Below are 26,691 nucleotides of genomic sequence, written 5' to 3'. Positions count from 1 at the left end.
CCAATTCACTTGTGGGACAGGGCGGATTTCTTTTGCCCACCCATCTTGGGCCCAGGCCCTCCCAAAATTGGGTGTCTGGCTACGCCCCTGCTGTGGGTGCTTGAGCATCCCCAATATTGAGAGAATTCTTTGTATGTGTCCAGGGAAGGGTTATTTCCATTAGGCTTAGTAGCATCCCCATAAACTCTGAAAAGTTGGCTCCTATGCCCGGAGGACCGGGATTCTTCGACAAGTAGAAATGAAAACAGTTATAAGGGGAAATGGAAAATACTGCAGAGCCCATAGTCTGCACTGCCCTCCTTACCCCCAGGACTTGGCACCTCCAGAAATACTGTACAATTCGTTTCGAGTCAGCGACAAGTTCTACCTCCTTCCAGTCTGCAATAAAGTAACAGCAGCTCCCTTATCACCGAACGCCTCCTGCTCCCGCCCCCTCCAGCTCATTGGCTGCGGGCAGTGTGACGGTCATATGATCAGGAGGAGTCCGGCGGTCGCAGGAAAGTTGCTAAATCAGTTAGCGGGACGCTGGAGCAGAGCGGACGGGAGAGTTGGTGCTGGGGATATGGCTCTAAAAGAGGAACTGCTGAAGCCCATCTGGTACGCCTTCACCGCGCTGGACGTGGACAAAAGCGGCAAGGTTTCCAAGTCCCAGCTCAAAGTAAGGCGTTTCCCCAGCCCATGGCTGAGCTGGGGACCGGGAGAGGGGGCTCCGCCTCAGGGTCTACACCAGTACTAGGGCAGGGGAGTTCTGCTGAGAGCTAAAAAATCTGGCCTCTGGCCTTAATTGCCAGTTGCTTTTTGGACCGTGTTAGTAGTAGCTCACACTGGAGATTGTTGTAAAGTGCATGTCTTCGCTGATAGCTGCGAAAGATCGTTTTTTAAATAGATGGGTGTTTGTTTTTTCCTTCCCTCTCTCAGTTGTCCCTGTTTTTGCAGTAAGTGTATATGTAATGTGTCTGTGGTTAACCCATTGGTAGAGGGTGGGGGTACGGGACTTCTCAGGTTAGGGGCTGCTGAGTAGGGCTACACTACATTTCTTTTTTTCCGTTGTTCTGATAACTTGTGATTGTTCTCAAACTGCAGAAATTGATCTTGAGCTGCTCATTTTAATGTGACAGTGAGATCAGTTCTCGGAAACCTTTGAGAGGTAAAGTGGGTTTTTGTGTCAATAGGTTTCTTGCCAGATCATCAGTTTTTGCATTTCTCTTTTACACCGACTTAACAGCTGACTCAGTTGCCAAAATTACATCCACTTATAAGTCATAATTCAGCCTTTCAGCTAAAGTATGGACATCCTTTTTTTTAAAATAAACTTCTGTTTATGATTCTGAATGATGGCATGCTGAATAGTGTATACTGCACTGTACTTCCTCAGACAGAGCCTGTGCTCCTCATAAGTGAATGAATTGCTCTGAAAGGAAAATGCAATGTAAAACCAGCAGTGATGGTAAATTATTCTTAAATAGTATCAGGGGAGTAATGATTAGCAGTCAGATGCTTTGGATATTAATTGGCTGGTTTCTTGGCTCTGCTGAGACTGCCTTTTTGTTTGTTATTAACGTCTATCAGTTTCCACCTGCTCCTTTTATTTCTATTTATCTGAATATGGCTAGTATGCTTTTTGGCTCAGATACAGTAGTTATTTTCCTGTCCCTGGAGTGCTTGCAACCTGCACTTTAGACTTCTAGCTCAGTAGGAATCAAGATGAGATCTAGCCCCTTGAGCTTTCATTTGTAACTAGCTGAAACGCACACGTTTATAACCCCCCCCCCCCCCAAAAAAAAAAAAAAAAAAAAAATTCTCCCCAGTCTACCTATTGCTGTGCCATTCCAGGGCTGCTATGTAATTGTGGTCCATGAATCAGAACACAAGGTTTTACCTATGGATTCCCTCATCCTTTCTTCCCTGGCGCTGTTGTAGTATACCCAGTCCCAAAAAGAGTCATGGATTTGACATACTGCCTCTGTGGTGGGTTAACGTGATGTCTATGCCCAATTTTATGGGTATGAAGAGAGGTGTTTATCACATAAGATAACTGTGTTAATCTGCACGTGAGACACTTGTCACACACACAGTATATTAAATTGAATGTTAATAATGCTATTAGCTATTTGGCCTGTTGCAGAGACGTATGTGGAAAACTTTAAGTCTGATGAGCACAAGGCAGGAGCTTTAATATCACCTGGGAGGCAGCATAAGTTTGATCATCTGTAATGCCTGTTTCTTCTTTTTGTTCCAAATACCTCCCTTCCCCCCCCAGGTAAACCCCTTGACACCCCAGTATGTGAGTAATATCTGAAGTATCCAAAGCTAGTTTGAAGTGTAGTCTAGTGGACCCTCCATGACTGCCTCAGACTACCAGAGAAGGGAAAGTAGCTACATCTAGTAGCGCTATAGAAATGATAAGTAGTAGTTATTTTGCAAACTGACCATGTGGTAGTCCAAGGATTCACTGTGTGAGGGTCAAGTACTGCCAAAGTAAGAGTGAGTGAGCATTGTTCCTATTTCCTCTTCCACTAGTCTACCAGGGATATATTTAGGGCATGGGGTCTTTCTGGGATGGGGGATTGGGATATTTATTTGGGGGTGGAGGTGACACATGATGTAGTGGCAGACTTTTTTTTTTTTTTTAATGTCTTCACTTCAAAGTTTGCTGTTTCTCTGACAGACAGAGTATACTTTTTAACATGGCAGTAATTTGCATGCCATCAGTTTACTACGTTGGAGAATAAAACTTTCACATTATATTTTCATTAGACGTTATGCACTCAGCCATCAGCACACGACTCTAAGATGTGGTTTTCTGCATCAGCTGTCAGTGTAGGGAAGACTGAGATAGAACTGGAGACCTTATACATGGCAAACTGAGATCATATTTCACATACCCTGGCTTAGGAATGAAGTTCATCATGCAGAAAATCCCATTTCGAGACACTGCTCCTAAGTTTCTGGGCCGATGATCAGAAGCAAACACAGGCACTAGAGGCTGTTGGCGCCATTACTAGCACCTTCGTTTGCTACCGCCCTATGATCAGAGCCCTCGCGCATGTGAAACAACGTGCTCGTGGTCTTTGAATTGCAACTAGCATGCAAAACAGGGCTCTTAGCACTGTAGCATGCAAATGCATGCTAAACCTATTCATCCCCCAATGATCAGAGACCAGCACGCCAAAGATTGGCTTGCTGGCGCAGCAATCCTATACCAGCTCGGAGCTGGTGTTAGCATTTACAGACCATTGGGGAGGAATGGAGCCCTGTCCAGCATGCTAACAGGCCCCCATTCCCCCAATGAAGCAACGCCCCCGCAGGAACCGACAACCCCAACTGATGACTTCCTCCCCCTCCAGCAACAGGAGGATGGACCTCCAGTCCTCTGGACCCCCCCCAAAACGCAGGTTCAAGGGGGGGCTGGAGATCACCCCTAACCTTTTCCAGCATTGGCAAGAAGGCCCAGTGGGCCACTGTCAATTCCACCACCCCCCTACCTTGGGTTGGAGGAGGGAGGTGGCCTCCCTCCTCTTCCTTTGGCGCCGCCTGCAAAATGGCGATGCCCAGCCCAGTGTATCCTGGGATGTGCTGGGCGGGGCTTCACACCATATAAGGGAAAAAACTAGGGTTTGCCGCAGCCAGCAAGCCAATCTTTGGCGCTCTGGTCACTGATCATTGGGGATGAATTGGCCATTTAAAGCTATACTTGCTGTGTATGATGCCCACATAGGCATCTGACTTCAATCAGTGCTTTAGTTCCCTGATATTTTTAGATTTGTTATGAAATCACACGCAAACAGAATTTTAACAAATGTAAAACAATGTCTCTTGAGGAAATGGATGCATTAAGCCTTCTCTTATGTTCTGTGCATTTTAAGTGTCCTTTTGCTAGTATACTGCTATAAAAGATTCCCTTTTCACCCATATAGCAATATGTGTGTGATACCTGAGGTATCCAAAGCTGATCTGAAATGTTCCAAGAACCTCTGATGCTTTTTGAATAGTTTAATCCCTAGGAAAGATTTTAAAGATTTACATGAAGAAGAAAACTGGAGTTGTCCCAGAAGAAAACAGAGGCCTTTGATCTAAGTTATGGCCTAATTGAATGGTAGATGAAGAGATGTCTATATTAAGAGATTTTAGGACTTTCTGGTAGTTTAGAATTAAGTCTCTTGATTTCAACTTTTAGCTCAAGAATACTGCTCTTTTGAAATGTATTAAGTTTTTTTTTTTTTAATTGTGGGTCCCTATGGTGATTCTAGTTCTCTGGGGAAATAGGCCACCTAATCATACCTTCAACACCACCAGGTTTAGACCATTTCCTCACCTGCTCACTGTCAGATTCATATAGGACTTATTAATGAATGGTCATTTTGACATAAATATCACTTAATTTGGGACCCAATTCTTGATTTCAAACTGGACATGCCGTATGCAACAAACATGGCTCTCAAGATAGCACAATGTTTCGTTTAATAAAGGTGACCTCGCTTGGCTTTAAATATGTCTTCTCTAATCAGGCGTATAATAAGGAAGGTGGCTTAGTAGCCGCCTAATCAGACAGTTTGGATATACATGTGCAAAACACAATAGATCATCCCACCATTGAAACTCTGATCTTTAAAATCACTTAGCAATACTTCTTGGATTTATATTGCTCTATCAGACACCCTTCTGTTTCAACATATCTTTTGGATGAACTGTAAAGTATTATAGCTCAACATGTTTTGGCAACTTGATTCTGACTTCACCGAGTATAATGGGGTGACTTAGAATCATTAGTATGGATATTGCTGCTCAACAGAATTCACATTTCTGAAGTTTACTCAGGACCTTGCCTTAATCCAACACGTAGTTGGATTGTCTCATAGCATTGGACACTCTGTAGACACAGTATGCTCTTTCACTTATTCTCATTTGTCTCTAAGCTCAATTTCTCTCTAAAATATTTCATAGCCACGTCACTATTTGATAAAATTAGTGTCTTGGGTTACCTAGTTCCAGGATATTATTGTAAAAATCTTACACTTATAGAGATAATAGGTTTGTAGCTCGTGAAAAATTCAGTGAGATCTTGGACCTGTCCATTGACTCAGTTACTCACTTAACATTTGGAAGAACAAGCTCAGAACTGAACTGAACCTCTTTCTCAAAAGGACATGGTACTCTAGTCCCCCCCACCCCCCCCCCGAACAGCTTGAATCATTCTCTAAAAAAGAAAGAGAAGATAAAAATGGTGATGGAATTCAAGAATGCATGGGATAAACGGAGAACATCACTATGTAGAAAAAGGATGGAATCCAATTAACGCAAAACTTAAATGACATCATAACTGGAGTGAGCTTTGACGGCAACTTTGGAGTAGACTTCTACAGTCTGGGTTCCATAAATTACAAAAACAGATCGGGATCAAGGCTGGAGTAGGCTTCGGCAAATCCAGTAGTTGGGAAGTTGGACTAGTGCTGGGCAGACTTATGTTCTGTGCCCCAAAATTGGCAGGGAGAGACAGATTTAAGTATACCAGTGTTTAATTATGAAGAAATGGAATCTATGCAGAATAGCGAAAATGAGAGTAAAGGGGAAATGACAAAATAGGTCTTCAAACTGTAAAAATTAAAAGCTACAATAAGACCATGAAAATCCTCAAACAAAAAAGAAATGTTATTCACAAGAACCTTAAAAATTAAGTACTAACCAAAAAATAGAAAATAAAATTAGTGAGTGAGGGTAGTTCTCAGAATCAAGTGTATGTAACCAACCAAGGACTGGTAATCACTAAATTGAATTATTGCACCACAATTCTGACTTGGTCATCACAGTTCAAGCAGCATTTAAAATGTAGAAGTTTCACTTATCTGCCCTGTAATATATCAAACTGACTTTCCAGGTAGAGCATCAGTCTTTTTCATTAGAAACCGATCCACTAATAATCCAAAAGTGTCCAAACACGTGGGAAACCCAGCATCTTCATAAATCAACAATAACTAATGCAAAAGTTCATCTGTGCAAGGTACCAGATTCAACTCGGACCACCTTGTTGGGCAGACTGGATGCACTGTGCAGATCTTTATATGTCGATAATTACTCTGTTACTATGTATACAAGTAGCCTTTGGCTCCATTAACGACAACTCCGTCACTGGGAACAGAAATGGTGGAAATCATGATAAGAACCATCTGAGAGTTAGGGACCAAGTAAGCTCGTATAAAAAAGTGATAATGCAGGCAAAACAAAATTATTATTATTCTAGACAGATTACAAATGCTCCCCATACGGGGACATTATATGGTATTTTTAAACAACTAATCTATCCATCTCTCTAGAATAGTTCTAATGCTCAAATTATGGCAGATACCTTAGCACAATTTTTCTTTTGATAAGATCTGTACCAGGTTTACTGAGCTTTTTGTAGCTGTGACACCTTGATTGTAGCCAAATAAATTGTGTGACCCCCTGGAGGTGTAGAATAATGATGCACTTATCAAGAGCCCACTTAAGTTATAACCCCAAAGTTAGGCTTTGGAGTCCTGACCCACATGTTGGAAAGCTCTGATCTATATTGAATCATCCATTTCAGACCCTTTCGTTCAACTTTACTCATACTCTAGAGACCCAATAACAAAAGGAGTCTATTTTCGGTTTCATTATTATATTTAAGCTACCATCCCATACCTCCTTACTAAAAAAAATCATACAATCCACGTGGCTAATGACAGCTCCACATGGTCCGTTGCCATTCAGATTTATAAAATTGAGGAAACGTTGCTCCCATTTATTTGTTAGTCCCTGGGGCACGGAAAGAAGCTATAATTTACCCTAAACTTAGTTCCCTTGGAGGGGCATTTTCGAAATAAACATCCAAGTTGCGATTTGGATGTCCTTGCAAAACGGCAAAATCCAGGGGCGGGGAAACTCATATTTTTGAAACACGATGGACGTCCATTTTTCGTTTTGAAAATACCATCAGAGGCGTCCAAATCCCTTAAATTTGGACGTCGCTAGACTTGGACGTTTCTGACTTTTGGCAATTTTCGAAACCAAAGACGTCCCATCGTCAAAAACATCCAAATGCCAAGCCATTTGGGCGTGGGAGAATCTAGCATTTGTATTGCACTGGTCCCCCTGACATGCCAGGACACTATCCGGGCACCCTAGGGGGCACTGCAGTGGACTTCATAAAATGCTCCCAGGAACATAGCTCCTTACTTGTGTAATGAGTCCCCAAACCCACTACCCCAACTGTACAACACTACATAGCCCTTAGGGTGAAGGGGGGAACCTATATAGGGTACAGTGGGTTTGTGGTGGGTTTTGGAGAGCTCGCTGTTTCCTCCAGAAATGTAACAGGTAGGGGGGTATGGGCATGGGTTCGCCTGTCTGAAGTGCACTTCAGTACCCACTAAAACTGCTCCTGGAACCTTCATGCACTGTCATGGACCTGCGTATGACATCTGAGGCTGGCTTGACATATATATATTTTTTTAAAATCTTTTTTATGTCCTCTAAACACAATTTTACAACACAAATTGCAAGTTACAGCCATGTGTGTTAACAAATTCTTGTTTCAACCTTTCAATTTCCTCCCCTTCCCACCCCCCCAGCTCAAGCATTCAAAATTCTGCTCTTGGCCACAGGTGTCAGGCAGAGGCGTATCTGAACTGCGGCGGTAGGGGGGGCCAGGGCCAGAGTGAGGGGGCACATTATAGCCCCCCCCCCCCGCCGCCGCCGCCGCCATTGCCGATCCCCCTCCCCCCAGCTGCTACCATTTCCAACCCTCCCCCTCCGTTGCTTGCCTACCTTCGCTGGCGGGGGACCCCAACCCCCGCCAGCCGAGGTCCGCGTCCTCCTGCCGCTGCCTCTGCCGGCTGCCTTTGGTCCTTTCATTTGTCCATTGAAGCTGGCGCCGACGAAAGTTTCTTTTGACTCTGACGTCGCTGCACGTTGTACGTGCAGGACGTCAGACTCAGAAACATTTTCTGAGCCTGACGTCCTGCACGTACAACGTGCAGCGACGTCAGACTCAAAAGAAACTTTCGTCGGCGCCAGCTTCAATGGACAAATGAAAGGACCAAAGGCAGCCGGCAGCGGCAGGAGGACGCGGACCTCGGCTGGCGGGGGTTGGGGTCCCCCGCCAGCGAAGGTAGGCGAGCAACGGAGGGGGAGGGTTGGCAGCGGTAGGGGGGTCCAGGGCGAAATCTGCGGGGGCCCAGGCCCCTGAGGCCCCACGCAGATACGCCCCTGGTGTCAGGTGTCCCAGTAGGGAGGCCAGATTTTACAAAAAAGGTCTCCTTTCTCCGATGCAAGGTCCGTTATGCTGTTGCGTTCCAGAGCACACATTTGTATCATCAGCGACCTCCAATGGCTCACCGTGGGTTGTTCCTCTGACAGCCACACTCGTAATATGGCTTTCTTCCCCATCAGTGTTGCCCTCTGGAGAAAAGCCCGCATACCAGTTGGCGCTTGCCCCTGGATGGTAAATAAGTGAAAAAGTTGTTTAGGAGAGTGTTGCCATCTAAGTCGCTACATGCCTGTTACATGCTCCACCATGTTTTTCCAAAAGCTGTGTATTTTTGGACATGCCCAAAACATGTGGCCCAGATGAGCATTTGTACAGCCACATTTCGGGCAAGAGTCCGTGTCTCTTAACGTGGCTCGATATGCCCTGTGTGGTGAGATGAATAATCGGAATATAAATTTATATTGCGTTTCCTGCCACTGAATGTTTTCTGTTAATTTGTAAATCTGCTTGATGCACCCTTCCAAATCCTCTTGTGACTCGTGTACCAAGCTCTTTATTCCACTTTTGTAGCACTGCCAAGTAATTCGCTGATTTGGTGTGCTCTCTCAAGTGGGTATGAAAGTATTTCAGTAGTACTCTAGCCTGTGCATCTAGGCCTAACAGATCATTAAATCTTTCCCACGTGTCCATTGTCAAAGTCTCTCTCGGTAAGGACCTTACATAATGTTGTAGCTGTAAATATGCAAACAGGTCCTTCTCTGGTAATTTAAACTCTCTGCATAGTTCAGCAAACGGCTTTATCATACCTTGCTCATTCACCACATGATGCACATATCTCACTCCCTTCGCTGTCCAATCTTGAAATGCCCATGAGGTGCCTCCCACCAGAAACTTAGGGTTCCCCATAATAGGCAGCATAGGAGAACTCGAATTATTAAGTGTAAGGAATTTGCATAACCATTTCCAAGAAAATCTCAATGGTTGAAATATAGCATGACATATTTTTAAAGATGTTTTTTGAGGGTGGGAGGGGGTTAGTGACCACTGGGGGAGTAACAGGAGGTCATCCCCGATTCTGGTGGTCATCTGGTCATTTCTGGCACCTTTTTGTGCCTTATTCGTAATAAAAAAAACACGCCTGGGTGAAGATGTCCTTGTTTTTCTTGATTATGGGTCAAAGACGTCCAAGTATTAGGCACGCCCAAGTCCCGACTTCGCTACACCTCTGACACACCCCCTTGAAATTTAGACGCCCTTGTGATGGACTGCAGCTGGAGACGTCCAAAATCTGGTTTCGATTATACCGATTTGGATGTCTCTGAGAGAAGGATGTCCATCTTCCGATTTATGTCTAAAATGAGCCCGTTCGTGGCTCTGACTGTCACTTCAAATTTTCAACCAGTAGATAATTTTCCTATAGTGTCCAAGATAACAGAAGAAATAGTAGCTGAATGATTAAATGATGTCCTAGCGAAAACACTACAAGACAATGATTGGACCAAACTACAAAGACACATACAAACTCTTCTACCTCGTGAACAAATTGCTAGACACCACACCAGTTACAAACAACAACAGACATACCAAGTGTTGACAACCTTGCGAAATACTTCAAAGAGAAAATTATACAACTACGATTTAAAATACCCGCCAGCCCTACTGAATATGCCACACTCCTAGACTGTCTAGACCTAGACGACGGAATATACCCAGCAGACAGAACCTGGACCAAATTTGAAATACTATCAGAAGACCTCATCTCTGAAACACTCAAAAGATTCGCCAAATCCTACTGCAAACTAGACATATGCCCAAACAACCTCATGAAATCAGCCCCTCAACAATTCATAACAGACCTAACAAACCATGTAAACTCCATGCTACAAAGCGGACTTTTCCCAAAAGAAAAAGGAAATATTCTACTCACCCCAATACCCAAAGACGCAAAGAAAAGTGCAAGTGAAATAACTAATTACAGACCAGTAGCATCCATACCACTAATAACCAAAATAACCGAAGGGATGGTAACAAAACAACTTACAAACTATCTAGACAAGTTCTCAATACTGCATGATGCCCAATCAGGATTTTGATCGAACCACAGCACTGAAACAGTACTAATTACACTAATGACTAAATTTAAACAAATGATTGCAACCGGCAACAATATACTCCTTCTACAATTTGACATGTCAAGTGCCTTTGACATGGTTGACCACGGAATCCTACTACATATACTTGAATACTTTGGCATCGGAGGCAATGTCCTAAACTGGTTCAAGGGGTTCCTAACCTTATGCTCATACCAGGTCACATCAAATTCAACCACGTCTGCAGTATGGACACCAGAATGTGGAGTACCGCAAGGATCACCCCTCTCACCAACTATCTTCAATCTAATGATGACACCCCTGGCAAAACTTCTAGCAAAAATACCAAACGCAATTCTGGGTATCCAACAAAAATCGGTTTCAAATTTCAAAATTAGCAAACTATAACAGAAACCCTAATTAGAACTTTAAAGTATTAGAAATATTATCATTTACTCATATTGTATAAATAATTACTTTCTGTAAAAAGCTCAATAAAATTGTATAAATATTTATTTGTTGTGCTCAGTTTTTTTGGTGTATTGCTGTGGACTAAAAGTCCAAGCTTTGCAGGGACACCACATTTACATCATAGCACATCCTACCTCCATCCATTTTAGCTAAAATCTATGAACAGTGATTCTTTTGATCTTATGTCTTGCACGGAGTGATTTTTTTGAAAAAAGTATTGCAGTGGACAAGAACTTTGCAGGAAGAAGATCTTTGGTTCTGCACAATCTCTACCTAAGCTAAGTAGCTGTTATTCAATATTTTTTTTGAACATTAGTTTTTTAACATCATTTTCTGGATATTGTCCATTAATTAAATATTGTGATCAGGATGGAGGTAGGATGTGCTATGATGTAAATGTGGTGTCCCTGCAAAGCTTGGACTTTTAGTCCACAGCAATACACCAAAAAAAACTGAGCACAACAAATAAATATTTATACAATTTTATTGAGCTTTTTACAAAAAGTAATTATTTATACAATATGAGTAAATGATAATATTTCTAATACTTTAAAGTTCTAATTAGGGTTTCTGTTATAGCACAAGAGCGTGGAGAACAAGATGGCGGACGAACCTTGCTCCTCGGTGTGCTCGGCATGGACGGCGGAGATAACAGCGGAGGTAACCGCTGCAGTAGAAGCTGCGCTAGATAAAAAGCTGCAAGCTCTATATGATAGAGCGGAAGAAGCCCACGAACGGCTGGACGGCTTTCACTTAGACCTAGACCACCTGCAGCAGAGACTTAGCGATGTGGAGGACAAAGTAACAGAAACGGCGGGGCCTACGGAGGAGATGGAGAGAAAAATGGCCGAACTTGAGCAAAAGCTGGACGATTTGGAAAATCGGTCCAGATGTAATAATTTGCGCCTCATCGGCTTACCGGAGCACCTGAGAGATTCTGAACTGGTGGAGTTACTGGAGCGGTGGCTCCCGAAGGCCTTACAGCTAAACGTTGCGCTGGGGCCTTAAAGAGTGGAGAGGGCCCACAGAGTAGGGCCGAAAAGAAATACAAATAGCAGACCGAGAGCGGTGATCCTAAAGATCTTAAACTATGGACATAAACAAGCGATATTAAGAGCTATGCGATCGGGCCAAAAACTTCAATATGAGGGGAACAACGTGCTTTGCTTTCAAGATTATTCGGCCAGGGTGGCGGCGGCGAGGAGGGCTTATGCGCCTATATGTGCTGAACTGCATGCCCGAAAGATCAGATTTGCACTGGTGTACCCCGCCAAATTACGGGTGACCCACGAGGGATCTGAGAAAGCATTTGAAGAACTAGCAAAGGCGCAAGAATTTATCAACAGCTTACTGCCAAAGACAAAGGAGTGAGAAGATTGAAGGCTGAGAGTGACATGGAATTGGCGGGAGACGAGCCGAAGCACGGCAAGAATATCGAACAGCCTAACAATAGGAATCCGAATCAAAACGACGATTTACAGTAAAGAGCTTGGAACTAGTTACAGAGACTTATTGATCAAGACATGAGACATTAAGAGTTGTGGTTTGAACATAATGCAACCAAGATATAAAACAACTATCCTGAATGGCAGAGAGATTTCACAACGTGAACAATCTTCATTCAAAGGGCAAAATGGATAAACACTGCTGAGTAAGGTTGCAGAGCTGCGCCTAGCGACACAGTTCTCTGTTGACTGTTTTATTTTATTTTATGTTATTTTTTAATTTGTTTGCAGGTTGTGCACTGTATAGCTGGGTTGGATTAGGATTACGTTTCCAGTTAAACAGACAAAGTAATTCAAATGAAGGAGGAAGGGTGCCTATACGTGAGGAGTTCAATTTGAACTCAAAGGGGCAGAGGAGGGAAGGGAATATGGGGGACAAGGGTGGGGGGGGAGACGGAGGGTTAGGGGATTTCACAAGGCTAGGATGAGGAGGATTTTACGGATAAAAAGAGGGAACAGTTTGTTACAAGAGAATAATGGGAGGAGGGGTAAGCTGGGATACCTCTCTTCTACAGGAAAGTATAATCAACATGACATATCATTAGCTGAGAGGCTAAAGGAAACGTAATGGTAAAGGTAATTTCATGGAATGTGGGGGGGATACACTCCCCTCTTAAACGATCTAAGATCCTGCAAACATTGAATAGATATAAAGCGCAAATAGCCCTTTTGCAGGAAACACATCTAAACTCATTGGAACATAGTAAGTTGTGTAAATGGTGGGTCAACGAAGTGATAGATAATCCAGCTCTAAATAAAAAAGCAGGAGTAGCCATACTGCTCCGCAAAGGATTACAATATGTGTTAAACCGTAAAATTGTAGACCTACAAGGGCGATATATAATTCAACATATCACACTACAAGGAAAACCTCTTTTGCTGGTTAATGTATATGCACCAAACCAGTATGACAAAGCATTTTACCAGAACCTTGTTAGGCAAGTGCAAAGTTTTGGTCAACTCCCAATAATCATGGGGGGGGATTTTAATATGGTGTTTGATCCATTGATGGATAGCACAGGCCCCACACGGGTAAGACCAGTGAATTATAGTAAAGGAGTACCCTGGATCTGCTCGAGCCTGGACTTGGTGGACTCCTGGAGATTGCTACATCCAGGAGAGCGAGACTTTACGCATCTCTCCAGGGCCCATGGGACGCAGTCCCGTATCGATTACATACTTACGTCACAGAATAGTGCTACACACTTGGTAGAGGCAGTGATAGGGCCCACACAAGTGTCAGATCATGCTTTGATTTGGGTTACAATGGAGTGGGGGACACACACCAAAGAGACCGTTTAGGTGGAGATTCCCGAGAAAGCTTTACTATGATTTACAATTCCATTCCTTTATGAAGGATAAATGGAAAGATTATGCAGAGCTAAATAGGGACAGCTTTCAATCCGACCCCATACTTTTTTGGGAAGCTGCCAAGGCGGTATTGAGGGGTCATATCATCTCATACTCTGCCCATAGAAAGAAAGCAAGAGAGGCTGAAATGCTTAGGCTGGAAGCAAGGGTACGCAAGCTGAGGCAAACTTATGGGCAAACTCATTCCACTGTTCATAAAAAAGCATATCTGATGGCACAGATTGAATTAAATCATTTAGTGCACACCTGCACACAGCAATCTCAGATATATTACAAATACCAGTTGTACAAACACGCTAACAAGCAGGGGAAGTTATTGGTGAGACTGGCGCATCAAGCGGGAGGCAGACGATGGATATCACATATACAGGATACACAGGGAGTGAGTCATCACAAGAATACTGAGATTGGAAAAGTATTTGAAACCTTTTATGCTCAATTGTATGCACTACCTACGGAGGAGGGGCTAGAGGCAAAGACATATTTAGAGGGACAAAAACTGCCACAGCTTTTGAGGAGTCAGCAAGAAGTCCTGGAGGAGGAAATCACGGAGGATGAAGTTAGTTGGAATATAAGAGCTAGTGCCCTGTATAAATCGCCAGGAGTAGATGGGTTCACGGCAGAGTGGTATAAAATTTTGGTGGAAGATATTACTCCCTGTGTGACTAGGGCACTTAACTCGCATGTCCTTAGAGGAGAGTTGCCGACCTCGCTGAGATTGGCACAAATAATTGTGCTATTGAAGCCCGGGAAAGACCCCAGCAGGGCAGAATCTTACAGGCCCATTTCTCTGATATCATTTGAAGCTAAGCTGTTGGCCAAGATACTGGCCAACAGACTGGCCAGATTCCTCCCACACTTGATATTAGACCCACAGGTGGGATTTGTTAGGGAAAGATCAGTGGCAAAAAATCTTAAGAAAAATATTACTGGCGTTGGAACAGGTCAAATACATGAAAACCTCCTCACTCCTTATTAGCTTTGATGCACATAAAGCATTTGACAGAGTGAGATGGGACTTTCTGTTTGGGGTCTTAGAGGAATATGGTATTGGAGGATTTTTTAGGGAAGCCATACAGACTTTATACAAGAACACAATAGCAGAGATATCCGTAAATGGAGTGACCTCTTGTCAATTTCCAATTTGCAGAGGCACTAGACAAGGATGCCCTCTTTCACCACTCCTGTTTGTACTGGCGTTAGACCCTTTAATTCGGGATATTATGAATTTAGAGGAGATACAAGGAGTAAATATAGGGACCGAACAATTTAAAATCTCAGCATTTGCGGATGATCTGTTAGTCATTCTTAGGACCCCAAAAGACTCATTGGCAACACTTTTGGAAATTTTTAGGGAATATGGGGATTACTCAGGATTTTGCTTAAACTTAGATAAATCTGAGGCCCAGGCATTATGGATGTCTGAGGAGGAATGGGCGAACTTAGGATGCCCCTTTAAGAGAACGAATTGTTCGTTTAAATACCTTGGCATACAGCTGCCAGGAGATCCGGCCAAATTGTATTCACTAAACATAGCTCAATTGTTAGAACATACGAAACAGATGCTAGAGAGGTGGATAAATCTACCATTGTCATTATCAGGGAGGATCTCGTTGTATAATATGATCCTGTTTCCAAGGTGGCTGTATTGTTTTCAGATCCTACCACTGTATCTAACTCAAAGAGATTGGAAAAAGCTGATGGGCCTCCTCTCCAAATTCTTTTGGAATAGGAGACGCCCACAGATCAAATGGCAAAACCTATTGGACCCATGGAGTCGAGGAGGATTTGGGGTGTTAGATTTAACACGCTACAACAAAGCGAGTTTGCTGAGGCATATAGGGGACTGGTTGTTGGGAACCTCACATTACACCCCAAGGATGTTGGAAGAGCAGTGGGTACACCCCCTGAAATTACAATATGTGCTACAAGCAAAGCTAAAGATGTTGCCAGCACATTTACGGAGGAATGTAGTGATCAGACCTCTTAGATTGGTATGGCGAGATTTGGGCAGGTTTTGGAAGTTTGATGAACACCATAGTAGACTATTACCTATAATAGGGAATGGTGAATTTTTACCGGGTATAGACGGTCCAAGATTTAGACGATGGCAGCAAAAAGGGCTTATCCTCCTCCAGGACATTGTGGAGTCAGATGGGTGTGTCAAAAAATTGGAATCGTTAGGTTTAGGGGAGCTTCAGTGGATAGACAAATTTGCATATCGACAGATCTCACATTATATTGAAAGTCTACCACGCCAACCTCTAGTTATTGATGTACTTACCATGATAGAAAAATTGTTTGAGGTACCCTCAGAGGAACCTATAACCATTTCCTTAATACAGAGACGACTTATGCATAGTATATCACATAGAATGCAAACACACTTACAGGAGAAGTGGACAGAAGACTTAAAAAAAGGAATCACTGCACAAAGAGTACTGAGTAGTATGAGGCATATTCCGCAGAGAATAAGTAATGCAGAGTTAAGAGAGTGCCAAGGCAGAGTATTGTTCCGGGCCTATACCTCCACATATAGACTGTATCATATGGGAGGAATGGACTCCCCACAATGTGGTAAGTGTGGAGGACCACAATGTACATACTTTCACGCCATGTGGGACTGCCCCAATATAAGTACATAAGTAATGCCATACTGGGAAAAGACCAAGGGTCCATCGAGCCCAGCATCCTGTCCACGACAGCGGCCAATCCAGGCCAAGGGCACCTGGCAAGCTTCCCAAACGTACAAACATTCTATTCATGTTATTCCTGGAATTTTGGAGTTTTCCAAGTCCGTTTAGTAGCGGTTTATGGACTTGTCCTTTAGGAAACCGTCCAACCCCTTTTTAAACTCTGCTAAGCTAACTGCCTTCACCACTTCCTCCAGCAACGAATTCCAGAGTTTAATTACACGTTGGGTGAAGAAAAATTTTCTCTGATTTGTTTTAAATTTACTACACTGTAGTTTCATCGCATGCCCCCTAGTCCTAGTATTTTTGGAAAGTGTGAACAGACGCTTCACATCCACCTGTTCCACTCCACTCATTATTTTATATACCTCTATCATGTCTCCCCTCAGCCGTCTCTTCTCCAAGCTGTATAGCCCTAGCCTCCTTAGTCTTTCTTCATAGGGAAGTCGTCCCATCCCCGCTATCATTTTAGTCGCCCTTCGCTGCACCTTTTCCAATTCTACTATATCTTTCTTGAGATGCGGCGACCAGAATTGAACACAATACTCAAGGTGCGGTCGCACCATGGAGCGATACAACGGCATTATAACATCCTCACACCTGTTTTCCATACCTTTCCTGATAATACCCAACATTCTATTCGCTTTCTTAGCCGCAGCAGCACACTGAGCAGAAGGTTTCAGTGTGTTATCGACGACGACACCCAGATCCCTTTCTTGGTCCATAACTCCTAACGTGGAACCTTGCATGACGTAGCTATAATTCGGGTTCTTTTTTCCCACATGCATCACCTTGCACTTGCTCACATTAAACATCATCTGCCATTTAGCCGCCCAGTCTCCCAGTCTCGTAAGGTCCTCTTGTAATTTTTCACAATCCTGTCGCGATTTAACAACTTTGAATAACTTTGTGTCATCAGCAAATTCTGGGTGGGGATACATAGGTTTCTGACACAAATATTGCACAGACCTATCACAATGAGCCCAGAAAATGTGTTACTAGGAAAGGAGACAATAGGAGGTACCAGTGATGCCCATCTTGATCTTTTACTGTACAGAGCGTTTTTAATAGGGAAAAAAATGCATTTTAACAAATTGGGTCTGTCAAGAGGCGCCTTCATATTGGCAATGGCGTAATAGAATACATGCGTTGTTATTCATGGAGCTGCGAGAAGTTCAATGGAACTTTAAGAAACAAAAAAAGTTCTATCTAATATGGAAAGCTTACATACAAGTTTTGGCCCAAGGGCACGCAGTACTGTTCTCAATCAATTAGGAGGTTTATGAAGGGAAACAGAGTACCATCAGCAATGAGCAAGTAACAATCACTCTCCGCATAGGAACACCTGGCCTTGAGGGGAAGAGGGGAAGGGGGGAGGCAAGAGGGGAAAGGGGAGTGGAGGGGGGGTATTAGGAGAAGGGAGAAAAATGTAATTGTCAATACAATTGTATTTGATGGAGAAGACAACTGCGAATCTGCGCATTATAAGATATGTTTTAAGAAAGAGTCTGAAATATTCCACTTAAGCGGTTGCTAATTATTATTACGACAAAAGGATTAGCTTAACTTTGGATGGTAGATATAATGTAATGTATCTCTCGCTGTAATGGAACGGGGATGTTTGTAAATGAGGGGGGTGGGGGGGAATGAACAAATGCTGTAATTCATAGTTGGATTTTCCAAAAAATTTAATAAAAATGTTTTCAATTAAACTTAATGCCTCACAATGTAACCACAATCGAGCTGTAACAAACTGTACTTCCATCAATACAATGTATTGTAAGCCACACTGAGCCCGCAAATAGGTGGGAAAATGTTGGATACAAATGCAATAAAATAAAAATAAATAAATATACTGCATCCAAATCAGGCAGGAATTCACAAATCTCATAGTACTGAAACTGCGTTAACTTGCTTTACTTACCTATGTACTGACCTATATTGACCAGGATAAAACTTGAACTTTTTGTCCTTGGATCTGTCAAGAGTAGTTGACCTAGTTAATCATAAATTGCTGACTCAAAGGCTTTATAACATAGGTAAGGGAAATGGCACTTGATATACCGCTTTTCTGAGGTCTTTGCAACTACATTCAAAGCGGTTTACATATATTCAGGTACTTATTTTGTGTGACTTGCCCAGAGTCACAAGGAGCTGCAGTGGGCATTGAACTTAGTTCCCCAGGATCAAAGTCCACTGCACTAACCACTAGGCTACTCCTCCACTCAGGTACTATAGACGCTGTCTTGGACTGGATTAAATATTACTTGATGAGTCGAACTTATATAGTACAGTACTAGGACTGCCTTTCTTAGTCTTGTACTGTAACTAGTGGAACCGAGCCTGTTTCGTCAACAATGAAACGGGTCCTAGGAAGGCTCTCGTGTAAGCTTTTTTTTTTTTTTTTTTTTTTCCTCTCCCCTGCCCTCCCCTCCATGTCCAGAGATTCTTCCCTCCCATCCGTGTCCCGCGATTCTCTCCTCCCATCCCATCCATGTCCATCGATTCTCCTCTGCCCTGCCCTCTCCTCCCCTCCATGTCCAGCGATTTGTACCTGAATGTTCTCTGGCTGGCTGGCTTCCGTTCCGTTCATAACATCCTGACGTCAGCTCGCCTCCAGCGTTTCCTCCCTCTCACTGTTCTGCCCTCCTCTGACATCATTACGTCGTTACGCGAGGGCGGGACAGTGAGAGGGAAGGGAATGCTGGAGGCTTGCTGACGTCGGGAGATGTTACGAACCCAGACAGCCTGGGCCAGCCAGAGAACGTTGGAGGTACAAATTATTATATAGGATGTGTGGGGGTTCCTGAGGGTTCCTTCCTGGCACAGTCCCGTTTAACATTTTTATGGCTTCACTACTGGCTCTGATTCAGTCTCAGGATCTAGCAGTTTTTGAGTATGCTGATGACTTTCAAATTCTAGGCAAACAAAACTTATTAATATAACCCAATTACAGTATATGTATACACGCACAAAAACAGCCATGGTATCACAGTGGTTTACAGTTACTGTGATGTCACTTGCACAAGGCTGAGCGTATCCGGTGTAAATGTCATTCTCTTGCACTTTTTTCTTAACTTTTAAATCCACAAGTAGATTTTCCAATTATCAACTTTAGGGCCGCTAAGAGTAGTTAAAACTCATTAACAGTAAGAACCCTAATTTATTTGTTGAACCTTGCCATACTAGCAGAACCCTTCGCTCCCTTAAGGATCATCGCTTAGTCTTACCAAACCCTAAAGCAGCACAATTTGAATCCACTAGACATACTGCTTTTCATTTTTTGGCACCTTTCATCTGTAACAATCTTTCTCTTTCATTTTGTAGCAACTTGTCATTTAAGAGCTTCAATCGGTCCTTAAAACTTGATTGTTTAATCAAGCCAACAACACCCCTGGATTGTCTGACACTGGTCTGCTAGGCCTCCCCCCCCCCCCCCACCCCCAGCTATTAACTACCTCTCTCTCTTCCCTCTATCTTTCATGTTATTGAGCTTCCTGTCCTGACTTACTTTCCTGTCCTGACTTACTTGCCTGCCTGCTAACTTGTCAGCCATTGACTTACCTGCTCTCCAGTTTCTCCCTGCTCGTTCCTGTCCATCTGCACCAGTATACTCCAGCCCGCCTGCTAGCTATTCAGCCACTGACTTACTTGCCTACCTGCTAACTTGCCAGCCATTGACTTCGTTCCTGTCCATCTGCTCCAGCCCGCCTGCAAGTTGCCTGCTGCTAACTTGTCAGCCATTGACTTACCTGCTCTCCAGTCCATCAATCCCTTCAATTCCAAGCCTCCAATTCAGCTATCTGCTCTATCTATCTGCTTCTCACCTCTATCACTACACATACTCCTGTTACACCGCAATCACTACTTATGGCCCCTGTCCACATCCTCTTCCTTGCCCTGTCCCTTCCTAATCTTTTTCCCTTCCCCTTACCGCTGTCTACCGCTGGAACTCATTGCCCACCCGTGTTCCCTCCCGTCCTGCTCACTATGGCATCCCTCACCACCTCACCATCTCTCTTGGCCTCCTCCTCCTTCCTCGCTCTTAACCTTCAACACCTCCTTCCTACCATTAACCCATCACCATTCCTCCTCAGTGCACCCCGTCTTCGTCGGCCACCCTCCTCCGCACTCTTGCTCCTCCTCCTGCTATCCGCGGGAGACATTAATCCTAATCCAGGCCCCCCTAACCTGTCCTCCTCCTATCCATGCAAACGATTCCGTGATGTCTCCAATCTCGTTTCTATTCCCCTCCTCCCCCCCTCTTCCCTCCCCTTCTCATGTGCCTTGTGGAATGCCCACTCGGTCTGCAACAAACTGCCCTTCACCCACGATCTCTTCATCTCTCGTTCCCTTCAACTGCTCGCCCTAACTGAAACCTGGCTCTCCCCTGACGACTCTGCCTCAGTCGCGGCCCTTTGTCATGGAGGTTATCTCTTCTCCCACACTCCCCGCCCAGGTGGCCGTGGTGGAGGCATCGGGCTACTTCTCTCGCCCTCCTGTAGTTTCCAACCCCTCCTCCTACCGCAGTCTCACTGCTTCTCATCCTTTGAAGCTCACTCCATCCGGCTATTCTACCCATTACCACTCAGAGTGGCTGTCATTTACTGCCCCCCTAATAAACCCCTCTCTTCCTTCCTCACCGACTTCGATGCCTGGCTTTCCGTCTTTCTTTGAACCCTCATCTCCGTCCCTTATTCTCGGAGATTTTAACATATACCTTGATGACCAGTCCGACCCTCACGCTTCTCAGTTCCTCACTAACATCCTCCTTCAACCTCCAGCTTTGCTCCACCACCCCTACTCACCGAGACAGCCATTGTCTTGACTTCGTCCTCTCCTCTTCCAGCTCTCCCTCCAATTTCCATGTTTCAACTCTTCCTCTCTCCGATCATCACCTAATCACCTTCACACTTCTTCACCCCCCCCCCCTCAGCCCCATCCAACTTTAACCACTACCTCCAGGAATCTCCAGGCTATCGACCCTCCCACCCTATCCTCTAATATTTCTAATCTCCTCCCCTCCATCATGTCCTCAGAGTCTGTCGACAAGGCTGTCTCCGCTTACAATGCCACTCTCTCCTCTGCTCTGGACACCCTCGCACCTTCCACCTCCCGTCCCACAAAGCATACTAATCCCCAGCCCTGGCTGACCCCTTGCATCCGTCACCTTCGCTCCTGCACCCGATCTGCTGAGGGCCTCTGGAGGAAATCCCGCACCCATTCAGATTTCCTTCACTACAAATTCATGTTATCCTCCTTCCACTCTTCCCTTTTCCTTGCCAAACAGGACTACTACACCCAATTGACCAATTCTCTCAGCTCCAACCCCCGTTGTCTCTTCTCCACCCTTAACTCTCTCCTCAAAGTGCCCTCCGCTCCCACCCCACCCTTGCTCTCTCCTCAATAACTGGCTGATTACTTCTGCGACAAGGTGCAAAAGATCAACCTTGAGTTCACTACCAAGCCATCTCTTCTTCACCCTGCAACCCTCTCCCTCACCCAACCAACCCAGGCCTCTTTCTCCTCCTTTCCTGTCATCACCGAGGAAGAAACCGCTCACCTTCTTTCCTCCTCGAAATCCACCACCTGCTCTTCTGATCCCATCCCCACCAACTTACTTAACATCATCTGTCATACTGTCACCCCCTCCATCTGTCATATCCTCAACCTCTCTCTCTCTCCACTGCAACTGTCCCTGACACCTTCAAGCACGCCGTAGTCACACCTCTCCTCAAAAAACCATCTCTTGACCCTACCTGTCCCTCCAATTACCACCCCATCTCCCTCCTACCCTTCCTCTCCAAAATACTTGAGCGTGCCGTTCACAGTCGCTGCCTTGATTTTTCTCTCCTCTCATACCATCCTTGATCCACTTCAATCCGGTTTCCGCCCTCTTCACTCAACAGAAACAGCACTCTCTCTAAAGTCTGTAATGACCTGTTCCTTGCCAAATCCAGAGGCCACTACTCCATCCTCATCCTCCTTGATCTATCCGCCGCTTTTGACACTGTGAATCATGACTGACTTCTTGCCACACTGTCCTCATTTGGGTTCCAGGGCTCTGTCCTCTCCTGGTTCTCCTCCTATCTCTCCCACCGCACCTTCAGAGTTCACTCTCATGGATCTTCCTCCACCCCTATCCCCCTGTCTGTTGGTGTTCCCCAGGATCGGTCCTTGGACCCCTTCTCTTCTCAATCTACACCTCTTCCCTGGGTGCCCTGATCTCATCTCATGGTTTCCAGTATCATCTCTATGCTGATTATACCCAGCTATATCTGTCCACACCAGACATCACCGCAGAGACCCAGGCAAAGGTATCAGCCTGCCTATCCGACATTGCTGCCTGGATGTCCAACCACCACCTGAAACTGAACATGTCCAAGACCGAGCTCATCGTCTTTCCACCAAAACCCACATCTCCTCTTCCTCCACTTTCTATCTCAGTTGATAAACACCCTATCCTCCCCGTCTCATCTGCCCGCAACCTCGGAGTCATCTTTGACTCCTCCCTCTCCTTCCTTGCGCATATCCAGCAGACTGCCAAGACCTGCCGCTTCTTCCTCTTTAACATCAGCAAATTCGCCCTTTCCTCTCTGAACCACACCACCCAAACTATCGTCCATGCTCTTCATTACCTCTCGCCTTGACTACTGCAACTTACTCCTCCATGGCCTCCACTTAGCCATCTATCCCCCCTTCAATCTGTTCAGAACTCTGCAGCATGTCTCATATTCCCGCCAAAACCGATTTACTCATATCACCCCTCTCCTCAGGTCACTTCACTGGCTTCCAATCAGATACCGCATTCAATTCAAGCTTCTCCTTCTTACCTACAAATGCATTCAGTATGCTGCCCCCTCACTACCTCTCCTCCCTCATCTCCCCCTATGTTCCCCGCTCCGTAACCTCCGTTCACAGGACAAATCCTTCCTCTCTGTACCCTTCTCCAACACCGCCAACTCCAGACATCTCGCTCATTCTGCCTCCGCTCACACCCTATGCTTTGGAACAACCTTCTGAGCCCTTACGCCAAGCCCCCCTCCCCTGCCCATCTTCAAGTCCTTTGCTTAAAACCCACCTCTTCAATGCTGCATTCGACACCTAACTCTACCGTTCACTAAATCCAGACTGCCCCCAATTTGACCGCCCCCTATCGGACTGTCTGTTCACTTGTCTCTTTAGATTGTAAGCTCCTTGAGCATGGACCGTCCCTCTATGTTAAATTTGTACAGCGCTGCGTAACCCTAGTAGCACTTTAGAAATGTTAAGTAGTAGTAGTATTTTTAAGTGGCGTTCCTCTCTTACTTTATGCTTAGCCCAGTGGTTCCCAAACCTGGTCCTGGATGCACCTTGCCAGTCAGGTTTTTAGAATATCCACCATGAATATTCATGAGAGAGATTTGCATGCCATGGAGGCAGTGCATGCAAGTCTCTCTCATGAGGCGGTAACAGGGTAGAAGGTGATACAACTCCTGCTGCGGAAACGGAACCACTTTTCTGACATCATTTCCGGCATTCCATGGAGGTGGCCATTTTGGCGAGTGCCTACAGATATGAGAGCTTACATTGAGTGAGGTAAATACAATAGCTTTAAAGAAAATTGAACATTTGAATGTTGAAATGGGAGGGAATTTATATTCTTGCTTTGTTACTATGTATAGAATTGGAGCCCCTGAAGACGCCTAGTGCGAAACACGTTGGGCTTGGATTGATTTGCGTTGATGAGAACGCGGAACAACGCTGCGCTACAATGCTTTTGGACTAAAGGGCTTGCACCTGTTGTCTTAGTCAACCATGAAGCCGGTAAAGAAATAAGGAGCTTGTAATATTGCACTGCTCAAAGTTAGACTTGTGGGGATTTACAAATACAATATTGCTTTTCAGAAGATTAGTGACTTTCAATTGAAGAAAGATGCAACGTCGTGGCTTCATGTTATGGACTTGTTCAAGATCATTTAAATGTTATATGCAGCAACTGGCTATGTCCAGGATTGCCACTTTGTATTGTACTTGTATTTTGAGCAAACAAGAGTGGTGGCAATAAGCCCCATTTAGGTATGAATGGTGGTATGATTGGTGTTGATTGACAGTGATACTTGATACTTAGGCTAGTTTTATTCTATGTAGTACAAGCAGGAAGTGTTGCCACATGAAAAGTGTTTATTATATAAATTAATGTAGTAAAGATGAATAATACTGCATACATTAAATGTCTTTAGAATTTTTTGACTGGCATTAGAAGTAGTGTATGAAGTGTATGCACAGTCCTAGCACGATAACTCGTTTAGTATTATATGAATATTCGTGGGGGATATCCTAAAAACCTGACTGGCTGGGGTGCCTCCAGGACCAGGTTTGGGAACCACTAGCTTAGCCTGTACACTGCTCTGCTATGTTCGTCAGTTCGAGTGGTATAGTAAATTTTAATAAACTATAATGAAAACCTTTTCAGCTTAGTATTGCATCTGACGCAACAGGAGGCTAATACTCACTCTTCTTCCTCATGCAGACTCTTTGGCTTTCTACTTTACGAACAAAGTTGAGATGTTCAGGACCTTTTTCTAAATCTACAGTTCCTTTATTACAGTCATCAGCAATTTCTTCCAACACACAAGTCTTTTCTCCCTTTTGGTGTAAATTCGTATTACTTTCTTTGATCTAAATAGAGAAAATTATTAGCCATATGTGTCTTACCACCTGTCACCTGCACCCTTTTCCATCCAGTTGGATTAAACTGAATCGTCTTGGTGTATCGATTTTTCACTCATTCAGAAAGTACAAAGACTAGAGGACATTCGATGAACTTACATAGAAATACTTTTAAAACAAATAGGAGGAAATATTGTTTCACTCGATGAATAGTAAAGCTCTGTAACGCGTTGCTAGAAGATGTGGTAATGGCAGTTAGCATATCTGGATTTAAAAAAGGTTTGGACAAGTTCCTGGAGGAAAATGTCCATAGTCTGTTATTGAGTTGGACATGGGGGGAGAGCCACTGCTTGCCCTGGGATTAGTATTTTGCAATGATGCTGCTAATTAAGTTTCTGCTAGGTACTTGTGACCTGGTTTGACCACTGCTGGAAGCAGGATACTGGGCTGGATGGACCATTGGTCTGACCCAATATGACTATTCTTATGTTCTATGTAAGGACACCAGTGGTTGAACTTGAATGCCAGGTTTATTTGGAGAATGTATGTATCATTTCTGTTGTTAAGTATGAAGTAAACAATGATTGTTACTTTCTGACTCACTCTTTTTATAAATATACAGGTGTAGTAGAAAGCAGTTGGGCTCAAAAACTGATTGAGTAATATTTCCTTTTTTCTCTTCCCCTTTTTGCATCCTTCCACCCCCAACCCTGAATCTTGTTTTTGTAATTCTTTATTTAGAACACAAACAATAACAGACTGGAACACCTTGGCTTCTTACGTGATCCAGCTAAAATGTTATGGAAACTAACAATCCAGTAGAAAAATAAATACTGAACAAATGAACATCCCCAACCCCACAAGAACACAGTAGCCAGGGCTCTGCATGAGCTTCTCCGCTGTATGATACTCTCTTTCCCCCTGGTTAGATCCCATGACATGATGGAAAACTCTTTAGCCTAGTCTCAGTATTTATGCATCATTAATGACCAGAACAGCTCCGTAGAACATGTCTTATGTCACTCCTCCATACTTTTCCATCAGCGTCAAAAAAAAGTACTTAGCGCTTAGTTATGTACCATTTATAGAACAGCGCTTAATGCCGGGAACCACGACTACATTTACACAAAGAAAACTTTGGTGTAAATCCCTGTGCCTCAATTAAGCGTGCATCCCTTTATTCTATAATGTGCATAAATTGTGAGAACGCCTCTAGTCCACCCTTGACCTTATCAAGACTGCGCCCCCTTTTTGGACCTGTGCATAAAATTTGTGTGTAAGTTTTAATTAAAGCCAATTAGCACCAATAACTGAAAATTTCAGTTGGTGCTAATTGGCTCATCCAGTCAAATTGAGTATGTGCTCAAACGAGCACCACTTATAGAATTTGGGGGTAAGTGTTTACTGATAGTATGGTAGCAAAAAGCAGTGATTTTATGTATAGTACAGATAATCTCTGGGACAAACGCCCAAATTTTTATAGGCTTATCGCCTAGCCTGACCACTACTGGACCAGGCGTGTCGGAGACAATAGCTCCCCCGGAACCTGGTGATGTGCACTCAAGGTTTGCCCCTGCTGGAGTCATTGTTGTGTGATGGCTAGGATTTCCCCCCTCACCTCCCCTGTCCCTCTTAGAGGTAGGGGTTATGAATAGTGAACTGGAGCCCCAGCTTTGGCCTGT

General features: G+C 44.1%; 1 protein-coding gene across 1 annotated transcript in view; it reads left to right on the top strand.

The window, feature by feature from the left end:
- Positions 1-526: 526 nt before the first annotated feature.
- The window catches only part of SWAP70 (switching B cell complex subunit SWAP70), a 184,729-nt gene continuing 158,564 nt past the window's right edge, over positions 527-26,691 (top strand). Inside the window, exon 1 of the mRNA XM_030200994.1 lies at positions 527-658. Coding sequence (XP_030056854.1) covers positions 563-658 — 96 coding nt within the window. The 5' untranslated portion in view covers positions 527-562. The remainder of the gene's footprint in view (positions 659-26,691) is intronic.

This window comes from Microcaecilia unicolor, chromosome 4, assembly GCF_901765095.1.
Source record: "Microcaecilia unicolor chromosome 4, aMicUni1.1, whole genome shotgun sequence".
In the NCBI taxonomy this organism is placed as follows: Eukaryota; Metazoa; Chordata; class Amphibia; order Gymnophiona; family Siphonopidae; genus Microcaecilia; species Microcaecilia unicolor.
This window is presented reverse-complemented; position numbering and strand designations above follow the sequence as displayed.